The sequence below is a fragment of the Puntigrus tetrazona genome, chromosome 3 (assembly GCF_018831695.1).
Source record: "Puntigrus tetrazona isolate hp1 chromosome 3, ASM1883169v1, whole genome shotgun sequence".
Classification (NCBI taxonomy): domain Eukaryota; kingdom Metazoa; phylum Chordata; class Actinopteri; order Cypriniformes; family Cyprinidae; genus Puntigrus; species Puntigrus tetrazona.
Genome location: NC_056701.1, coordinates 18,286,234 through 18,306,277, shown reverse-complemented (window position 1 = coordinate 18,306,277; position 20,044 = coordinate 18,286,234). Strand labels below are relative to the sequence as shown.

Sequence of the window (20,044 nt, the reverse complement as noted above, 5' to 3'; positions counted from 1 at the left end):
TGTCAAGCCAAGCTTCCCAAAAATAGCAAAACAACTAAGTGAAACGTTTCTCCTCCCAACATATGCAGACTCACAACATGCCGTTTCCTACAGGCATCCTTTACCACGCACACAAAGACGTACGCCTCATTTTACATCTGTATTCAGTCATAGGATACCTTTCATTTACCATTTATGAGGCTGCAGTAATTGGTTTGACATTGAAACGGTGATGGGAAAAATAGCATCCGAGTGATTGAGAAGGTTAATGAAAGCACACTGCCTCCGATTCTCTCATTCATAAAATGAGTGAAAAGTTTGAACGCAGAATATGAATCAAAAAAACGATTGTGTCCTTTGTGCCTCACAGGGCCAGTTAAAGCTGTGGAATTGTGGGATGCTGGAGGGAATAGCTCTAAAGGCACATGGGGATTGAATTTGCTCAGCCAGAAAGAACTGGCTCGGTGCATCATTATGATTAGACAATGAGTTCATCAAGGCCAGAGCTGCATATATCAGATGGATCTCAAAGGAGTTAAAGAACCAGAAAAGCTCTTCTCTTTCCTTTTTGTCTCGTTACGTTTTAATAAAGAACCTTATTAACTTTTGTTAACTCTGTCAGTCTGTAATATTGAGTTCAGAGCTCTCAAAATGTTTCAATGGTTTCTTTATTCCGTCTGTTCTGGTGCTTTGTGAATTATTTTATTTTAACTGATGTTGTGTTTTTAATTTGAAGTTTATTACTGATGCACTAATATTAAAATTCTGTCTATCACGATGAGACAATTATTTCCATGTTATGCCCAATAAACAGTAAGCTTAAATTCTGCATAATTTTTCTCAATAGATTCAAAATAAAACACAAAATTAACTTTTAAAACCTATAAGTGAAGTAAGGCATGACAAAATTAGAACATACACTATGAAAAATAGATGCTCATTTTGTGATTAAATCATTCAAAACGTTTGAAGTTTATTATTATTTATTTATTATTATTATTATTATTATGTTTTTGAAGATTCACTGTAAAAGATTCAAGGTTAACTATATGCTATATACAGTAAATAAATGCAACTAAAATGGTACCTATATATTTTGCATACCTAATTTTGACAGCAGCAAACCTGTCAGATTTTATATGCTATATATATACAGTATATTGTAACAGTTTTTTCTTTCTTTGTTCAACAGGATGTAAAATCTACATTCTTCCAGTTCGGAGCCTCCATCCAGCAGGAGGCGCTGCTCATGCTCAACATCATGGAAGAGTACGACTGGCACGTCTTCTCCATAGTGACCAGCAAGTTCCCAGGCTACCAGGATTTCATTGCCATCCTGAAGACCACGGTCGACAACAGCTTTGTCGGTTGGGACCTCCAGCACACCATCACCCTGGACGCCGTAGACGGGGACTCCAGGACCCAGATCCAGCTGAAGAAGGTGCAGTCTCCGGTCATCCTCTTGTACTGCTCCAAGGACGAGGCCGCTTACATCTTGGAGGAGGCCCGATCACTGGGTCTGACCGGGTTCGGCTACATCTGGATCGTGCCCAGCTTGACCACGGGCAACCCAGACATCACTCCAGATTCGTTCCCCTCTGGAATGATCTCTGTATCCTACGATGACTGGGACTACCCTCTTGAAGCACGGGTTCGAGATGGGCTTGGGATTATAACCACGGCAGCTGCAGCCATGTTGGAAGAGTTTGGTGACATTCCGGAGGCTAAAACCAGCTGCTATGGCCAAATGGAGAAAACCAAGCTGCCACCCAGCGCTTTGCACAAGTGAGTGAAGGATGAGAGCGGGGGTTATTATCTGTGTGTCTGTGGTCTGTTATTGTCCATCCAGTTCCTGCACTTAAAACGTGAAACAAGAGGGCTATTTATGTGGGAAAACAGTTTTTGATCAATCAAGTGGAAAAAGAAAAGGGTGGAAAAAAACAAACCAAGAGGTCTCTGTTAGAGCTGCAGGGAATAGGGTGGGTGTTATACCAGTACACACGATTACCTGGTAGAAATCTGACAACTGCTAGACATTTTTAGACTATCACGGATTCACACTCACATGACACTGCTGTGCTACATGATCGTGAAAATGTAACATCTGCATGCTTTTTTAAACCACTGAAATCATCAGCAAAAGTTAACTCATTACTCTATATGCGTGTGAGAGACTGTGCTCTGTGAGAGAGATGCTTTATAGGCTATAAATACTCTTTGCAAGTATTCCCATAAACAGAAATATAGATCTTAAGTGAAAGCAAACAGCTGAGAAAGAAAAAATGTGTAACAATATAGTGGCTATACCGTAATATATATTGTTAGCATGAAATAAAATCATGATATAAGCCATTTTGGTCATGTCTCTCACACCCAGTAGCGCATTTACAAAAGTAATTCTCAGCTTTCTAGTGTTAGACCTACTATGTCTCCAAAGATTTCAAACAATGTTTAATTATTACAGTTTTAATTAAGACATCAATATAGTAAGTTTAGTAAAGCAATAATGCCAGTATCATACTCTCTTAGAAGAACAAACAAGAAAAAGGGATAAAAGGAGCAGTAGCTTTTCAAAAAGTATAACTTGTTCTCTATTTAGCCCTAAAGGATGTATATTAGATTGCATTTTTGTACCCTTAAAAGGGTGTTACCCCAATATCAACTTCTGTACCTTGTTTAGAAAGTGTGTTGTCCTTATATGTACAGTACTTTTGGGATTGCTACAATTTAGATTTTTTTATAGGAGTATACTTGCTGAGTTAAAGCATTAATTGAAAAAAAAAAGAAAAAGAAAACAAAATTGACCTTGGCACACTGGATAGCTTTCCTGAAATAAATTAGTTTCAAGTTGTTTCACTGGCATCTTTCCACAATTTAAATACAGATCAGGCTGTTACACGTGATACATTAAAGAGAATCAAAGCTTTTTTTTGTTTCAGTATCCTGATAAAATGGATGCATTTGAAAGCTGCAAATTTGTTTTGTTTCAAAATGAAGTCACAAAAGTGAGTGAGGGAGCAGGGTGGAACCAGCTTATTGTGTGCGTCTCTGTTGGTTTTCTGTCCATCTTGTTCAAGTGGAAACAAGAGGGCAATTTATGTGAGCAAATACAGTTTTTGGTCAGTCAGGTGGAAAAGGGAAAATAGGGGGTGGAAAAAAGCAACCCAAGAGGTCTGTAAGAGACGGCATGGGTCGGCCGTATGCAAAATTTATTGTTACATTCTGCTAATATATTTCTCAGCGTGAGCTGCGTTCTTGAGAAAAGCTAATGGTTGAATATGGTCAGGGGCAGACGGGACACACTAAGGGAGGTTTTTAGAGAGTTGCAGCGCCGCTCAGACACCCAGAGGTGGGTGCTGCTGCACTTCTCAAACTCTCCCGGGACGGCGCAGCACAGCATAGTGCAGCGCTCCCGTGCTTTTAATGAATAATGTTTTACACAGGGCAGAACAACACAGAGACTTTGCTAATGCGTTTGGAGAGCTCTCCAGATATAAAGTGCTCTTGATGAGCCCGGGTGCTTTTGATCCTGCGTTGCGGCACCCCACTTGCATGCTGCCAGTCCTTAGTCTGTCTCACCCATATGTCTCTGTGGTACCTGCCAGTGCTGAGCAGACGTGCTGAATTGCCCCATTTGCAGTGGAGCGGTGTTGCCTGAGATACACGTTCACCCTGGTGTCTGGGGTACATTAATCCTGATAGTCTCAGCACAGATGGTCAAAGGCTTGGCCAGAGATGGACTCTGCTAGAGCCAGCAGAGAAGAGGACTCGTGCCCTGACTGCATGGGGTCTCTTTTGTACTCTTTTGGCATGCAGATCATCAGATGAAAGGTATGAGATTCTTTAAAAAAAAAAAAAAATACGGCCTTGTTCTTGGATTAAATAATTTCCACAAAATACCTAAGTCAATGTTTCTGTAAATATTCGATCGTCTTTCTTGGATTGAGAATAACTTCGCCATTGTTTTCTGTCACTTTGACTCGTTTTCAGCACATTTGGCTTTTTAATGATACAACTACCATGTTTAATGTTCTAATGATTTTATGATAGGAGAATTATGATAGAAGTATAGAAGATAGAATGTCTTTAAATATAGAATTTAATGTATTAAAATATTTATATATATATATATATATATATATATATATATATATATATATATATATATAAATGTATTTATAAATAAAATAATTTCTTTCAATTTCAAAATTTAGAACAATTTATTTATGTTCGGATTTATGTTTGATTTATGTTTTTGCATAATCTTTTTCTCATTTCTCTTTTTCTTATTTCTTACAATCTGTAAAAATCCTGCAGTTTTGCAGAAAATTATAGAAAATCCTATCTATATTTAAGCAGTGAATATGTATTTGGCACAGCATTTTTCTTTGGGTGAAAAAAAAAAAAAAAAAAACTGGCAAGTGAACCTCTGTCTGCATTTCATGCTCTTGTTAAAATTGAGTGTCAGAAGCCTGGGTGAAATATGCGGTCCCCAAGCAAAATTTTCCTTTATGACAGATTTAAGACTGTCATCTGAAGTGCTGTGAAAAGCGGACCTTAGCAAAATTTAGCCTTCATATATCAGTGACGAATACTGAAATTACCTGTCAACAGGGGAGAGGCACAGCGAGTCCAGTGCGCCTCCTCCTCTGTGTTGGGGACCAAGGGTAGCTGTCAGCTGTGCTCTCTGGAACCATACATTTCTGAAATAAAGGGCACTTTAAACACTCCCATTGAGACGGGAGCCAATCTGACCACCCACAACAAAACACCACAGGAGTCACTGCTATTACTTTGAACTTTTACAGGCAAAATTAAATATGACTTATGGCAGTTATAATGCTGGAATATGAGCTGAAGTGGACTAAGCATTTCCAAGCTGTGGCAACAGGTCATTCTGTCGTGGGGAGGGTTAGCAGTGATGTCACTGACGCCCTTAAAGGGCCCGGGCCGTATCCGTCATCAAAGCCTATGTGGCTTCAAGCGAAGGGAAATATGAGCTCCTGCAGAAATAATACTTTTATATGGCCATCACAGCGCATTAAAGAGAGTTAAGTTGGCAGGCAGCAGCACAATGGGAAGCATTATGAAGTGCTGGGTTTAAATAACTGTCTTGAGCCTCTGCTGTCCTCGCAATAGTGAGGAAAGCAATGCTTTTAAAGAGTCAAAGAGTGGCCCAGACCTCAGAAAACTAGTTCGTGAATCAGTTTGAATGTACAACATAATGGCATTAATGAAAGGGTTAATTAAAAAAAGTAAGTGAACAACAGCTTGGTGAAGTTTTATGTAAATCACTGTATGGAACCAATATTTATTTATTTAGCTTTAATGACTGATGAACTGAGAAAAAAAAATTATTAAAAACTATTAAAAATAAAATGTATTGCTTATATCATATTATATCATATCATATCATATAATATCATATCATGCGTTATATTGCATTATATTAAAAGGTAATAAAAATGTATTAAATTGGCACTAATTAATATATATGTATATGCTTTCTAGATTTTTCTAAATATTTGTATGTACATTTTGTCATTCTTTTTGCTATTTTACACAGCAACATTTTGTTTCTTAAAACAAAATTTATTTATTTATTTATATATATATTTCTTGCTATTTTCCTGCAGACCCCATTTCAGCAGTCCCTGGATCTTAGTTTGAAAACGCTTAACATTCAGCACCTTTAAATACATGTACGCACGCACACACACACACACGCTAGTGAGATGGTTAACGGTTATTAGACTCTTACATCTGTTCTTGAGTCTACAGTAAAATAAAGGCACTCAGACAGAACACACAAACTGCTTCACTGAATGTGGTGGAATGATCTCATCAAGGGTGAGAGTATGCAGAGACAATCAACAAGAAGATGGTTTTTATCTTCAGTCAATATCCATGCAGTCTAAAATCCATTTTTTACGCAAGCATTGCAATAGGTAGCGTGTTCAGGTCGTGTTTTTATTTTAAAACCTTTGGCTGGAAGGACTTTAATTGACCTGAATGCGTCCCCAAGGAAGAGGAGAGAGATCAAACACACAAAGACCCACCAGTCACTGCCTTCTCCTCACACGTGCCGTCAGGAGCATATTTTCTCCTACATGGCCCACTTTGTATCAGATGCACTTTGTAGCGCAGGTTTACGCTCGCACTCATTCTGCCATTCCCTGGGTCTGAGCCCCAGGTAAGAAGACCTCCACAGTCCCAGTGGCCCCCGTTTTGTCGTACAGATGCGATGCTCTCTTATGACATTGATTGAGCGCTGCACAGATACCTGTGTCAGAAAAATGATTGGATTTGTTTGTGTGTCACGTCCGGAGTTATTACTCAAGGGAGAGTTGATTTCATTTGCATGTCCCGTCAAGCCACTGGGTTCGTCTCGAGAAGTGCAGACTCCTCGCAAATTAACTAACTTCGTGTAGGAACATTTTCGTGCTTCTCTAATGACTGAAAAATTCTATATGTCGCATAGGGAACATCTTGCCTGCCCTCATTAGTGTCAACCCCGTTACTATAAATGCCTAACGAGGAACCGTTATATTCAACCGACACTCGCCGCTTGCAGTGCAGTTGCCTACTTCAGTTTGACCACATATAAAGTACTGTGAACATTTTCAGGCCAGTTGTACCACCCACCTATTTTAATCTGGATGATCCCAGAGCAGCTGTGTGGCCCTTTCTGGCACACCTGCTGTAATGAGGACTCTGATGAAGGGTTCACAGTGAGCAAGTACGGGTCAGGGGTTGTTATGTGCTTTAATTAGGGAGAAGCGAGCTGGGGTTCTTGTCCTTGAAGCACAAGGTTGCTCTGACATTGTTGAGCTGGTCAAGGAAGGTCTGTTGGGTCGGGTCGAGTTGTTGTGCTGGTGTAGAGCAGAGCATTGTAATCTTTTTTATCAGTCTTTAGCAATCCTGGCTTATCTTTGCTAGAAATTACATTTCCAAAAAATTGCATTGGTTAGTGTGCAAGCCATATATTTTCTTTTCTTTCTTTTTTTTCGTTTGCTAAAAAAAACAAACTTTATTAACACTAATAATTAATCATTTTAAACCTTATCTCTGTGCTTAGTGTTTGAATTATTATTATTATTTTAACAAAATAGCATTGAATTATAACATTAATCATTTATTTGACATAAATATCTATGCTGGCTAACATTACTATATTGGTGCATAGCTATTTATTATCAAAGGTATATACAATATATTTTGGAAGTTGTATTAAATGTCCACTTGTTCGATAAAACAGTTTAAAATGGGAAACAGGTCTATAGAGGCGACTAAAGATCAATGCCGACACATTTTCCATATGCAATTCTTTTGTCACTGTGGTTCTTCCAGTCCGAACTCCACAAGCCTTACAGCGACAGAACATCCTAAGCTAATGAGAACAAATCCTGCGTTCCTGCTGAGAACCTAAAGCTCTATTGACACACTGTGTCCAGTGTCTGCTTTTCTCGGTAATTGGTAAAAGGGGCTCTGCAGGTGTGACCAGTGTAGTGATCCACAGTTCACAGTCTTAGCGGCAGCAAAGGGAACTGGCTGAGGTGTAAAATATGAAAGGAGGGTTAAAATAAATAAGGGAGCCCGGTGTGAATGAAAACATGTCTTGTAGTTGAGGAGAGCAGAGCTTATCGATTCTCTTCCTCTCCTGCAGTCTGATGTAATTGGATTCAGCGATATATCTAGGGTGAGTGGGCCTTTGCTTCGCCCCCTAAATGGGACCCCAATCAATTCAACAAGCTGCACTGCCATTCAGTCACTAGACGCCCACTAAGACCAGTTTCATAAATCGATCATCGTGCCACACTTCTAATTCTGTTCACCGGGCAGTACTGCGGCAAGAAGCTCATACAGCGAGACCAGACCCTGCCGCAGGGTTCGTTAAAATGACTGGGTCTTAATTACTGAGGAAGATGGGCAGACTGATGTGTTTGTGTCAGCCGGTGTTTTGCCACTCGGGTCTCTGAGGGAGGTCTGACACCACGGTGTGAATAGTGGGGAGGCAACACATGTTCCTGGCTTTATCGCTTTTAAAACTGAAATGACAGGAACACGGTGGCATTGTGAAAAGAGAAGGATCAGGACTCTGTTCGACAGGGTTTTATTTTCCACAAAAAAATGCTTACCTGGTTTTAACAATACCCTTTATGTTGTGCGGAAAAAAACATTTAGACCAGGGTTTTTGAAGGTTTCTTTTTGCCAGTGACCTCAAAGTACAAAATAAATATGCTAAATATGGTTTAAAAAAAAAAAATAAAAAAAAAGCTCAGTACCCAATTCATTTAAAGATTTTTACATTTTGAAGATACCAAAATTTGTTAATAATAATTTTAGTCAAACTTGGAAAAAAAATATATAGTAAAAGTAAATACAAATGCACTTAAATGCTTTTTAAAGATTTTTTTTTTAATTCTTCCTGATACAAATTAGTGTTAATCATCATCATCATTATTATAATTTCTACCTTTGGAATATTAAATTAAGTAGTATATTATTTATGTATAGTAAATTAGTATAGTACATTATTTATGGCAAATGTAACAAAAAAAAGGCAAATATTCTGTGCACCCAGTAGCACCACCTTGTGGACCCATGGGGTCAACTTGTTGAAATTCCCCCAAAATATTCCTGTTTTTCAGTCTTCCAGAAAGCTGGCCCAGTTTACTTCTAACAGTAACCAAAAAAAAGTCCAAAATCATTTCTGTGGTAATCTACATTATGCCACAAATTATAGCAAAAACCTTGTGGTGAACCCATAATGTTTCCTTAGATTGGTCTCTTCCGTTTTACATCTACATGCTCTCTCTTTCCAGTTCTTTGAAGATAGAGACAAAAGAAAGAATAGTAGTGATTCATGTAGATTTCATTGGGTACTAATAATAACTCGGGCAGATTTTTCATCTTCGCTTAATGTGACGTCTGATTTAGGTCAGTCATTAGTCTTCAGATGGCTCATTAATTCCTCTTTTTTGTCTGCTTGCATGTTGAAAATGACCTTCATATGTTATTTTGATCTTTTAGGTATAGAATGAACATCATTAGGATGAAAAGTTCTTTTCATGCCTACTGCAGCAGATAAGATTTGTGTCAGCTGACTCGCTCTATTTCTGAACCTGATGAGGTTTCTGCTTCCTCTAGGTACATGATGAACGTGACTTGGGATGGAAGAGATTTGTCCTTCACCGAGGACGGTTACCAGGTGCATCCCAAACTGGTTGTGATCGTGCTGAACAAAGACAGAGAGTGGGAAAAGGTAAGAACGCTCCGTGCCGCCGAAAACAACTGACCTTCTTAACTGCGCCATTATAATTTCATTATAACTCCTCCAAGCAAAGCGTCATTAACAACTGTTCACACAATATTAGTACCCATGAATCCGCCATCTTAATTACACCCTGGAACGGTGTAAAAGTGTGTCAGTGCGGTAATTACCTCAGACGTGCGCTGCCAGAGTCTGCAGATTCGGAGGTGTAATTAGGGCATGTTTTTTCCCCTTCTAGACCGCAATCCAGTGTGAGACCAAACATGAACGGGAACACACACGTGTGTGCATTAGTGCAGGTATCTCGGATGAACGACTCCCTATTTTCCTGTTTTAGTAGAGAGTGCGGTTCAATGAAGCCAGAGCGGGAGGAATAATTGGAATGGCAAAACAATGGGAGAAATTGATTTGTGGAGTTCGCTCTGCAAATCAATCAATATCGGTGGGAGTCCAATTGACAGAGTAAGGCTTGCGCTGAGAGACGGATTCGGTTATGAATACATGTCCATGCGGCGAACAACACGTTTGCTCTGATCAGGCCTTTTGATCTCTTGTTGGGAGAGCGTGACGATCATCAATAGTATTAAAACATCTTACGTTATTTGGAGGGGAATTCATATACCGGTGGTCTGTCTTAATATACCATCGTATGGCTCATTAAACGACTGTTGTTTTGCAGATATGATATTGGGTTTGTATTACAGTAGGATAAAACACACTAAATTAGATCCCAGAGGTGTTTAGGACCTCGTTATTCATCTGATGTTAAAGTGTTCTATTGGGCTTTATTACAGCAGTTCTGTATTGTTTTTCATACTGTTTCAACTGTCCTTTAAACTTTTGGAGTTTCATCAATCTGTGATACTATCAGCTCATTCGGGACTAGATACCGTAGTAGTATTTGTGTTTAAAGCAGAATATAATAGGTAACAATAACATTCATTATCCAAATTCTCCTTAATGTCTTCAAAAAAATTCACGTGTGGCCAAAAGGCATTTTTATCATGTAAATAGGACTAAATTGGTCTTTGAAAGTTTTGTAAGTGTTGCTCACAGCACTTTCAAATTGTCATTTTTCGCTGCATTCCCAAATGCGCTCTAAACTCACAGAAAAGGAAATAAACTGCAGGAGTTCATTGCTTTCGTTCACCGAGAGAAAACAACGAATGGACAATTTTGTAGACGTTTAGGAGAAAAACCAGATTCGATCGCTATAGACCCGTGCCAATACAATCATGTTTGAGTTATTTCCTTTGGTGTTCGCTTTTATATATGTGATGATTTGCATCATCTTTGCATCATTGATTTGCATACAGTTGTACATGAAGTAGACCGTTCAAATAAGCGTAAACTTTGAAACCAGTGTTTCTCAGCGTGGTCAGAGCTGATTCGATGAGATGCAGCACTGGACAAAAGTGAAATGAACCGCACAAGAGAGATTGAAAACGATACCGCAGATTAACTCTCTCTCCCTCACATGCTCAGTTTCTCTCTCACTCGCAGTTTCAATCTCGATGCAATTATGATATTGTGCTGCATCGCATTGAATCATGATGTTTAGTGCATTGCATGTTGTAGGGCTACTGTTACTGTTGTGTACTGTGATACAGTATATACTATACTGCTATATTAATTTTTTTACTGTTCAAAATGTTAGGGTCTGCAAGTAATTTTTTTTCTTGAAAGGATGCATTAAATTGATCTGAAGGGACAGTACCCATATTTATAAAGTTGCAAAAGATTTCTGTTTCTGCAAAAAAAAAGGCAAAAAAAAAAAACATCTTAAACAGCGGAACACATTCGACACTGATAATAATAAGAAATGTTTTTGAGCACCAAATCAAAGTGATGAAAACTCAGCTTTCCATTACAGGGGTCAAATTTAGCACCGTAACACAGGCAGTTAATTTTTTCTGATTAATATGTTAAGAATATGTAACGCAGTTAATGCAGGGGCGGGGGTAGAGATAGGTAGAGAAGATAAATTAGATGTTTAAGTAGTCTAATAAATGGTAAAATTGATAGCTCTTGTAATGTTAAATGGCTAGTAAATGATTAAATATGAGGGGAAATAATTTGCCTATTTCCAAGAGACATGGCCTTCAGACATAAAAAAAACAGCCCATCATACATATATTAAAAATATACTGTCTTTATGTTGTTTCTGTATTAATTGGAAGTTTGAATGTAAGAAATGATTGCGATGTAAAAGTATTATTAAAAATGTAAATGTTTGGTGTGATTAATCACAATTCATTTCTGAAAAAGTGGGCAATTAATTTGTTTATTTTTTTAATCGATTGACAGCACTACCTAAAACATATTCAGATAAAAAAATACTTTAAAATGTAAAAATATGATAGTTTTTACAAGCTTGTCCTCCAACAAAAAACGACTGCATTATTACAAACTATTTTAATGTTTAAAGTAAAAAAGAATGACAGTCTCGTGTTGCATCTGTTGTCATGAAATGACACATGACTGTCATTACCAATCAAAATTTGTGTTTATTTAAATATAGTGTGTGGACTTTTTACACCGATCTCACTGCAGTTTTACCAGGTGCAATTCAAATGAATGGCCATACCCAACAATCATGATTTAAAGTGCATATTCATTTAAGGAGCACCTGCATTCTCTGAAACTGAACCCATGATCGCATAGTATTGTATCACATAGTACGCTCCCAACTGAGCTACACGAAAACCTAACTGTGAGTTAAAATTAAATGAAAAAGTTCTGTTACTGCTATAGGTGCAATTGTAGCATATGCTCTGATATTACAGGGATTTGGACAAACAACCAATGCGATATTGGTATCTATACTGTATTTTGATTAAAGAAGTACAGCCTTGGTGCGCATAATGGTCGAGAAACATTAAAACATCTTACTGACCTCAAACTTTTGAATGATATCGTATACTTAAAATAAAAAAAAACTAAATCACAGTAATATTATTTTAAAGTTTTTGCAAGCATAAGACATACTAGGCTGTATCAGGTATTTTTTTTTACCTCGCTTGGCCACTCCAGATTTCTGCATGTATGGGCTCTGACTCTTTTTGTGATGGGACAACAAATGGCAGACGGCTCAGTTGTTGGGTCTCAGTCAATCTAAAAATAGCCTTTGACTCTTTGCACTCGGCGCTTGCCAGTGGCCATGTACAAACGTAACGCGCTCCTCCCTCGTTTTATCAGGGAGCTGACAGCTGCAAAGATCAAGCTGCTATGGTGCCAAATTAAATCCACATGAAAGTAATTACATTAATTAATTCCATGTCAAGTTGCCTCTTGTTGATGTTGATTAAAGCGGATAAAATGTTGAACTGGTTGTCACTCTGGCTGTGTGCTGTCACATATTATTTTTCGCCTTTGGACAGAGTTTTGGAAACAGATGAAAGAAAACACTGGACTACAAGTGTCAGGAAAAGAATCACAACTCAGGAAATAACCACACAGACCCGCTACTGACTCATCAGTGAAGCTTCTCAATTGGGTTTCATCTCGAAGGATGTGGTGGATGACAGAAAGACAATAAAAATCATAAAGATGAATAATTTGTAGACATGACCCTGATACCACGGGTCTGCCCGGGTGCAGGACCATGGGGAGCTTTTAAAACACTGTAGGAGGACACACGGGGACAGGCAGAGTTGTCAAATGCGTAGCTCTAAGCAACATAACTGCAGTGTAATGCAGTTTGACATCACACTATGTTGATATTAATCTGACAAAGCTTATTCATCGGTGTGAACTGCTGGCAGAGCAAAGACAAAAGCATGGGACAGATTTACAGCCTCGTTCAACCAAAGCAATATCTCACACCTTGCCCTGACGACATATCCACGTGGCTATTAGCATGCAGCACGTCATAAAGCATATTGCGCTTTTGCAAAGACTGCATTAATGGCAGTAACTGAGTAAAGACGCTAGACAGAATGACATTCATCTCGCATAAATAATGCTTAGGCCTGTAAATTCCCTGAACAGTCTTCCTTTATTGGGAAAAAAACATAAAAAAAAAACAAATGAGGAACTTGTAGTGTGTTTGTGGCCATTTGATTTTTGCACGTTATGAAAATTTGGTCTGCGTACAAAACACGCACACACTCTCTATGCAAATGCCAGTGTCTGTGTCTGAAACAATTAGAGTTGATGATTTCTGGTGACATGAATGACAAGGACTGTCAGAGATGCGGCAAAGTCATTTCAATTTATGCAAATGACCAAATGACAAATATAGTGCAGACAGTATCTGGATTTCCATCTCTGTAATTTTATGCAGATTTCATGATATTGCGCAAAATACAAAAAAAAAACCCCACCACTTTCTTTTGCGCATTTTCTGCATTTTTTTGTGTGCGTGTTTGTTTAAGTTTCGTAACATCTCAAGTAAACATATTTTGGCAGGCTATTATAATGTGGAGATTTTTTTATTTGTCTTTAGTGATTCGTTGTAGATGCAACTCATTAAGTATGAAACAAATCTGGAGTGTGTTTCTCAAAAGCATTGTTAGCCAACTACGATTCTGTGTTTCCTCAAACCATAGTTCGAACGAACCTTCGACACAAACTTACGTGGCTGGAACTACATCTTTCGACCTGTGAATAAAAGCACAGTTCCTTTTTAATAAGATATATGGGCTGAGATAAATATGCTCTTGTGCATGGGCACAAGAAGCAAGCTAACGTGCAGCATCCGTGTCTTCCGTTCTGTCTGAATATAAAATGCATTTTAATTATGTATTTTTGTAAGCACAAAAAGTGCGCACGGGAACCCTCTGACTTAAAAGGGATCCCGCGATGAATCAAACATCAAATAAAGCAAAATGACAGGAAACAAGAAATAGTAAATTAGTCTTCAGGTGCCCTGTTCAATACAACTGCTTCTTTAGAGACTGCTAATAGTAGAATAGTATTATTAATCCACTACATGCATGTGACGTCATTAATAATGGCCCTATGTTGTTGAACTTGATGTGGTTCAAACGACAGAGAAGCGACCGTGTCTGGGAAACAGCTGTGATTAGCTAGTTCGTTTCCAAAACAACGGATCGTACTATGGAGGTTATGTCACCAATAATTAACTGAAAATGTATCATATTTATTTGTTTTATAATCTATAGCGTTTTATAACTCGTTAACTGCAGTTTACAGAGCTGCAGTTTCAGTCAGGTGTAGAAGCTGTCAAGAAATTGGCCGTGCTCTCCACTTATTTCTTAATTAGCTTCTGCTTACCTTTTGAGCTACACCTAGATATAAAAGATGTAATACGGCACTGGGTTTCGGCTGTAAAAGCCAAACAATGTTTATTAATGATATCACAACCTTGCAGGCTGCCATGAAAGCAGTTTACACAATTTTTGCTATTGTTTTCATTTACCAAGTACGTGATTGTGATTAGTCTGCAAGTTGTGTCTGGGCATCTCTGCCAAACACAAGCATCTGTTTGTTCTCGGTTTGTTTCAGCTGATCTTATTGTGACTGGAACGGTTTTGTTGTCATCATGACACATTCGGGAATGTCTGTCGCCTCTGAGCTTTTTATTTCTCGAGCTTTTTTACATGCATTCATTAAAACACCAAAATAGATGCACAAATCAAGTGTGTACTCAAAGTGTTGATTCGCTGCTTTGCTCAGTATAAGTACATACAGGGTGACGACTGTGTGTGTTCTTTAGAGTAGATTGCTGGAGTAATAGCTTCATTCTGTTTGGCATACAGTGGGGGTTACTATGTTTTAAGCGGATTGGACACTAGTGTCATAACCAATGCTATTTTCCTTCTTTTAAAAAACAATTTTGAAAGCATTTCTAATCATACAAAGAAGTGCCTCCGTGGTGACTGACATTTCAGAGTAGATACAGGAGCTGTAATTTCAGGTCATATTTAACAAGTAAATATCACCATTGATCTGCTCACATCAAACACCCTTTTCAGTCTGAGAAATAACAATATTTTTATAGGTTTTTTTCATACTGCTTTTTGCTGTGCAGTGACTCCATTCATTCTCAGCATGGCAGCCCACATTGTCTGAAATGTCTGTACGAACCTCAGTGATATAAAAAATATATCAACATAAAAAATAAACAGATGCTTGCTTGCAGCACCATGATGGGTCATTCTATGTGATGTTGCATATTGGAGTACCATTGTAACATTTTGTCAGGTACTAGTATTTTGGTACTGGCACAATGCTTTTTTATGTGATTGGATATGCAAATAAAAGTCATGAAGAAATTTTAAACCAGGAAAAATATATATTGTTAAGCATTTTATGTTGAAAGAACACACTGGAATGATTATGAAAACTAATGAAGACACAGAGGTTTGAAGAAATAGTTGCTGAAAATTCAGCTTCACAACAAGAGTATAATATGTTAGAAAACTTTCATTTGTAGTAATATTTCAATATTTATTGTTTTGAGTGTATTTAATCAGAAAATGCAATAAGAGAATAAGAGAAGTCTGTGCTGTAATGTCTACAATAAATAAGTTTAAAAGTATTTTTAATACAGTTATTTTTTATAAAATATATACTTTGAACATCACAGTAATAAATAATATATAATTTAAAACATATATAAAGAGAAGGAGTACATTTTAGTTCTTTTTTTTCTAAAATTATTTTTGTATTTGCAATATTATTATTATTATTTCTTTCCCTTTTTTATGGCTGTAAGCAGCCTTTGATGTAAATGCTCTGGTCCACTTAGGGCAGTTTAACATGGACTGGACAAAAAAAGTCTCTGCCTCACAAAACCACCAATCATTCTGCATTCAAGCCAAACAGGCAGCGCTGGCAAGACCCTGCTCCAGCTGCTGTGTTGAGGGTTGGACTGAATGCCAATTAGAGATGAAGGAGCGATGAAGAAGGCTCCAGAACCCGAGGCTTGATGAGACCGGCGCGGCTCTATGGGCTGATTGTTTGGGGGGGTGGTTGAGCTATGCTGTGTTTCTGTTTTGACGCCATGCGGGAGAGAAGTGCTCTCATGGAGAGCCAGGAGGAGAACATGATTGGCTAATTAAAACAGATGAAGTCTGAGCATCTTGGCTGCTGATGGCCCTCTTCAATGCCTGGAAGTGACTGGTACAGTCAGGGGCCACATGGTCAGTCGCTCCGGTCTTACAGGGGCAGTGTTGTGTGTGTGTGTCACATACTGTCCACACAACAGTGTAAATCTCATTGTGAATCATAAAACACACAGTCTGTGATGCGCAAAGCACTGCTGAATCATACACAGGCAAGTTAGAAAATAATTAATAATATAATCTGGGCTTTGTACTTACATATTCATGAATCTAACACTTTAGTCCACCATGCATGCTTGGTTCACAATGCTTTATTTGGCTGCCCCCTGTGTCAGTGTTTGAAAAGTGTGTTTGTTACTGCACCTGAAGGAAACATCCGTAAGTTCGTCCATGTGGCTCGAAGCGCCAGTATTATTGCAGCCAGTGAACTTGGAAATCATCTGAACCTTGAGTTAATCAAAATCTGATCCGCGAGATCTGCTGGACTGTAGTTTGACCTCAGAATTTTATTTATTGACAGAGCTGCTGCAGGGGGCCATGGCACTGAACCTGTGGGCACCTTAGCCGAGAGAGATATTTATCTGAGTGATCCCTCCATGACAGAGGATTGACCGCTAGATGGAGGAAAGATTTGAGACTCTGAGGGCCGTAATTGCTGGTCAAGTAACAGTCAACATACAGCGAATCTTTCTTTCTGTCTTTTCCTGTCATATACACACACATAGAGCCAAAAAATGGAGGTGCTGGGATACCCTCAGGACTTTCTTGCAACTGATTCTGTTGAAGGCAGTTGTTTTAAACTATGTCAGTGTGAAATGGATCTCTCTGCCTTTTTGCCTTCTCACAGTGCCTTCGGAAAGTGATTGTGCCACATGGCCAATTGCTGGGGACTGACTGTCCAACAGCAAAGAAAAAGAAGGGAAGGAAGACATTCTATTTTTATAACTCATAATTACATTTTTTTTACACACAAAATCATTCATTTCTGAAACCTGACAGTCAAGCACCAGAACCATACATTAATTTTCAGCCTTTGACTCAGTTTTCAATTTCATAAAACACTTTTATTGCAAAAAACAACACAATTATGTATATTACACACAAACATTTGAACAGGAATTCAAATTATGGCAAATGTTTGCTTTTGAGATAGGCTTGTGATATTTTGAATGCAGTTCTTCATTTGGCAAGTGAAAGAAAGAAAGAAAGAAAGAAAGAAAGAAAGAAAGAAAGAAAGAAAGAAAGAAAGAAAGTAAGAAAGAAAGAGAAAAATGGGGAGAGACGGAGGGGAGAGTACATTTTTAAAAGAAAAAGAATTAAATAAAGAATACGCTAACAAAAAGAAAGCTCAAACTGAGAAGAAAGCGGGATACAAAAATTGAGAAAGAAAGAATGTATGGGCGACATTCTTTAATGGACCAGTGAGCAAACAAACTAAAGAAAAAATAACAAAGAAATATAGAAAGAAAGAGCTAAATACAAATAGAGAAAATATGAGGAAAAGTGGTAGAAAAGAAGGAGGTTGGGAGCCTGAGGCAGAGCTGTACTGGCTTTGACTCCTCCAGCAGAGATAAGGTGTAATTCTCTTTAGTAAGCCTGGTGTGCTTCTCTTCACCTCCGCTGTCCGTCATACTTACAGCGGTGCCCCTCTCCATCTCCACCCCTCACTACCCTGACAATCACAGCTCTGCCCTTCATAGCCACTGCGTTCTGCTGCAGAGATACACTTGATCATGTGCTTGTCTGCTGCCTAATTTAATGCACTATCAAATCAACAGAGTTTGACTGATGGGACGGTCAAGTCTCGCTGCATGTTGTCATGGTCAACAGTGAAGTACTGTGCTCAGTCTGATAGCAGAAGCTCTCGTTCCTCCAATCAGTGTTCACCATGCCGTCTCAACACAGCAGAGATAACTTCAGCGGAGGATGGCAATTCAACATATGAAACATTTGACTGATACTGTTGGCCTAGAGTAAGTTGAGGTTAAGTGGGGCCTGCCTGCCCCACCTCGAGAGCCCTACGACCCACTTTACATCGTAAGACTGGGTCTGCTACAGAACAAATTGTTGACCATTATATCACACCAACCCCAGGTTTGAAAGGAACTAATGCAGTCATTTGAGAAGATAGATTTTTGGGTCATTTAGATGTACCATTCACTCATTCCCAATTTATACTAGTGGTCTCTTTTGTTACTTTGCAACTAGAAGAAAATGTGTGCCCTTCTTTCTCTCATGGTAACATAATCTGACCACCTGTTAGTATCTTTAGTATCTTTAACAATTTCCACCTTTAATGTTATGCATACGTTTTTTGATTTTACAGTAATTTATGTAATGCTACAGTGATATGTTTTGGGGTTTAAATCAGTTTTTTTCTATATAATGAAAGTGTTTTTCTAAAAATTAAAACTGCATATGTTCTTTAAATATATTACTGTTTTGATAAATAATAAAGTTACGTTCTTCAAAATTTAATCTACCATTTTGTCAGTAGACCTACTATAGTACTACTTTTTTCTCAGAGTTGCAGAAATTCATAAAAAACACTATTTATATGTTACCACTCAAAAGTTTGGGATTTTTTTTTTTTTTTACTGTACCATGCAAAACCTTGGGGTCTCTTATGCTAACCAAAGCTGCATTTATTTGACAAGAAATATTACACATTTAAAAAACTGTATTCTATTTTAATTACATTTAAATGTAATTTATTCTTGAGTTGGCGTGCTGAATTTTCAGCATCATTACGTCAGTGTCAGACAATCCTTCAGAAATCATTCACTGTGACACATTGTGTGATACATTTTTGTCAGGACTCAGACACAGAATTTGTAAAAACTGAAATCTTTTCTGAACTTATAAATGTATTTACAGTCACTTTTGATCAATTTAATGCAATTTGATGAACAAATGTACTTATATTTTCAATCAGTGCATCAATCAAACAATCAACCAATCAACTGACTTCAAAACAATGAACAGTATTCTATGAAATGGATAATGTTAACCTTCATGTTCCAAACTATTTTTTTTTTGTCATTATGCCATGATTTTATTCAGGTCTAATTATGATGCAGGGGGCATTGCTTTTTAAATGTATGCATCAGACAGGAATGTTAAGAAATGAAAGACCTTTGATCAATAAGGATCTCAATAAAAAAAAAAGTATGCTAGCTGTTTTCCAGTACTCAGCTTTATCTGTAATAATTTCAATGACATGATCCTCTGGAGAGCTGAAACGTGATGCCAGCACGGCTTTTCCATACTGTGTAATTACTGGTGTCACCGTGAGCTCTCTGCCTCAGCAAACAAGCCTAGAAGAACGAGCGCAAACATTTAGGCAGCGTAATGCAGGTGTGACCAGCCGTTTCCCCACGCAGCTGTCTGTTTGTCTGTCTGTCTATACGGGGAGAAGCCGTGTTCAAAATGAAGCCATCAGAATTCACTGCATGCATGAGTCCCCTAAGAAGAGATTTTCACTTAAACAAGACATCTGCAGGAGCAGGCCGTCTCAAGACTACAGCTTTCTTCTCGTGAATAATTGTTTGCACAAATGGCTTTTATTTTAAAGTGGAGGCGTTGAATCTTTCAAGAATGGCGCAGGGCATTAGGGGAGGGCAACAGAGGTGTTTTTGACTACTGATGAGCTGGAATGATGCTCAAGTGTCCTCCATCTCCCCGAAAATTATGCAGAAAGCCTTTCCATTCTGTCTTTGTCTGTCACTTTCTCTCTCTCCCTTGCTCCTTTCTCTCCCGG

General features: G+C 38.2%; 1 protein-coding gene across 1 annotated transcript in view; it reads left to right on the top strand.

The window, feature by feature from the left end:
- Positions 1–20,044, top strand: part of grin2aa (glutamate receptor, ionotropic, N-methyl D-aspartate 2A, a) — a 114,886-nt gene that overhangs the window by 62,663 nt on the left and 32,179 nt on the right. Inside the window, exons 3-4 of the mRNA XM_043235929.1 lie at positions 1,172–1,764; positions 9,130–9,244. Coding sequence (XP_043091864.1) covers positions 1,172–1,764; positions 9,130–9,244 — 708 coding nt within the window. The remainder of the gene's footprint in view (positions 1–1,171; positions 1,765–9,129; positions 9,245–20,044) is intronic.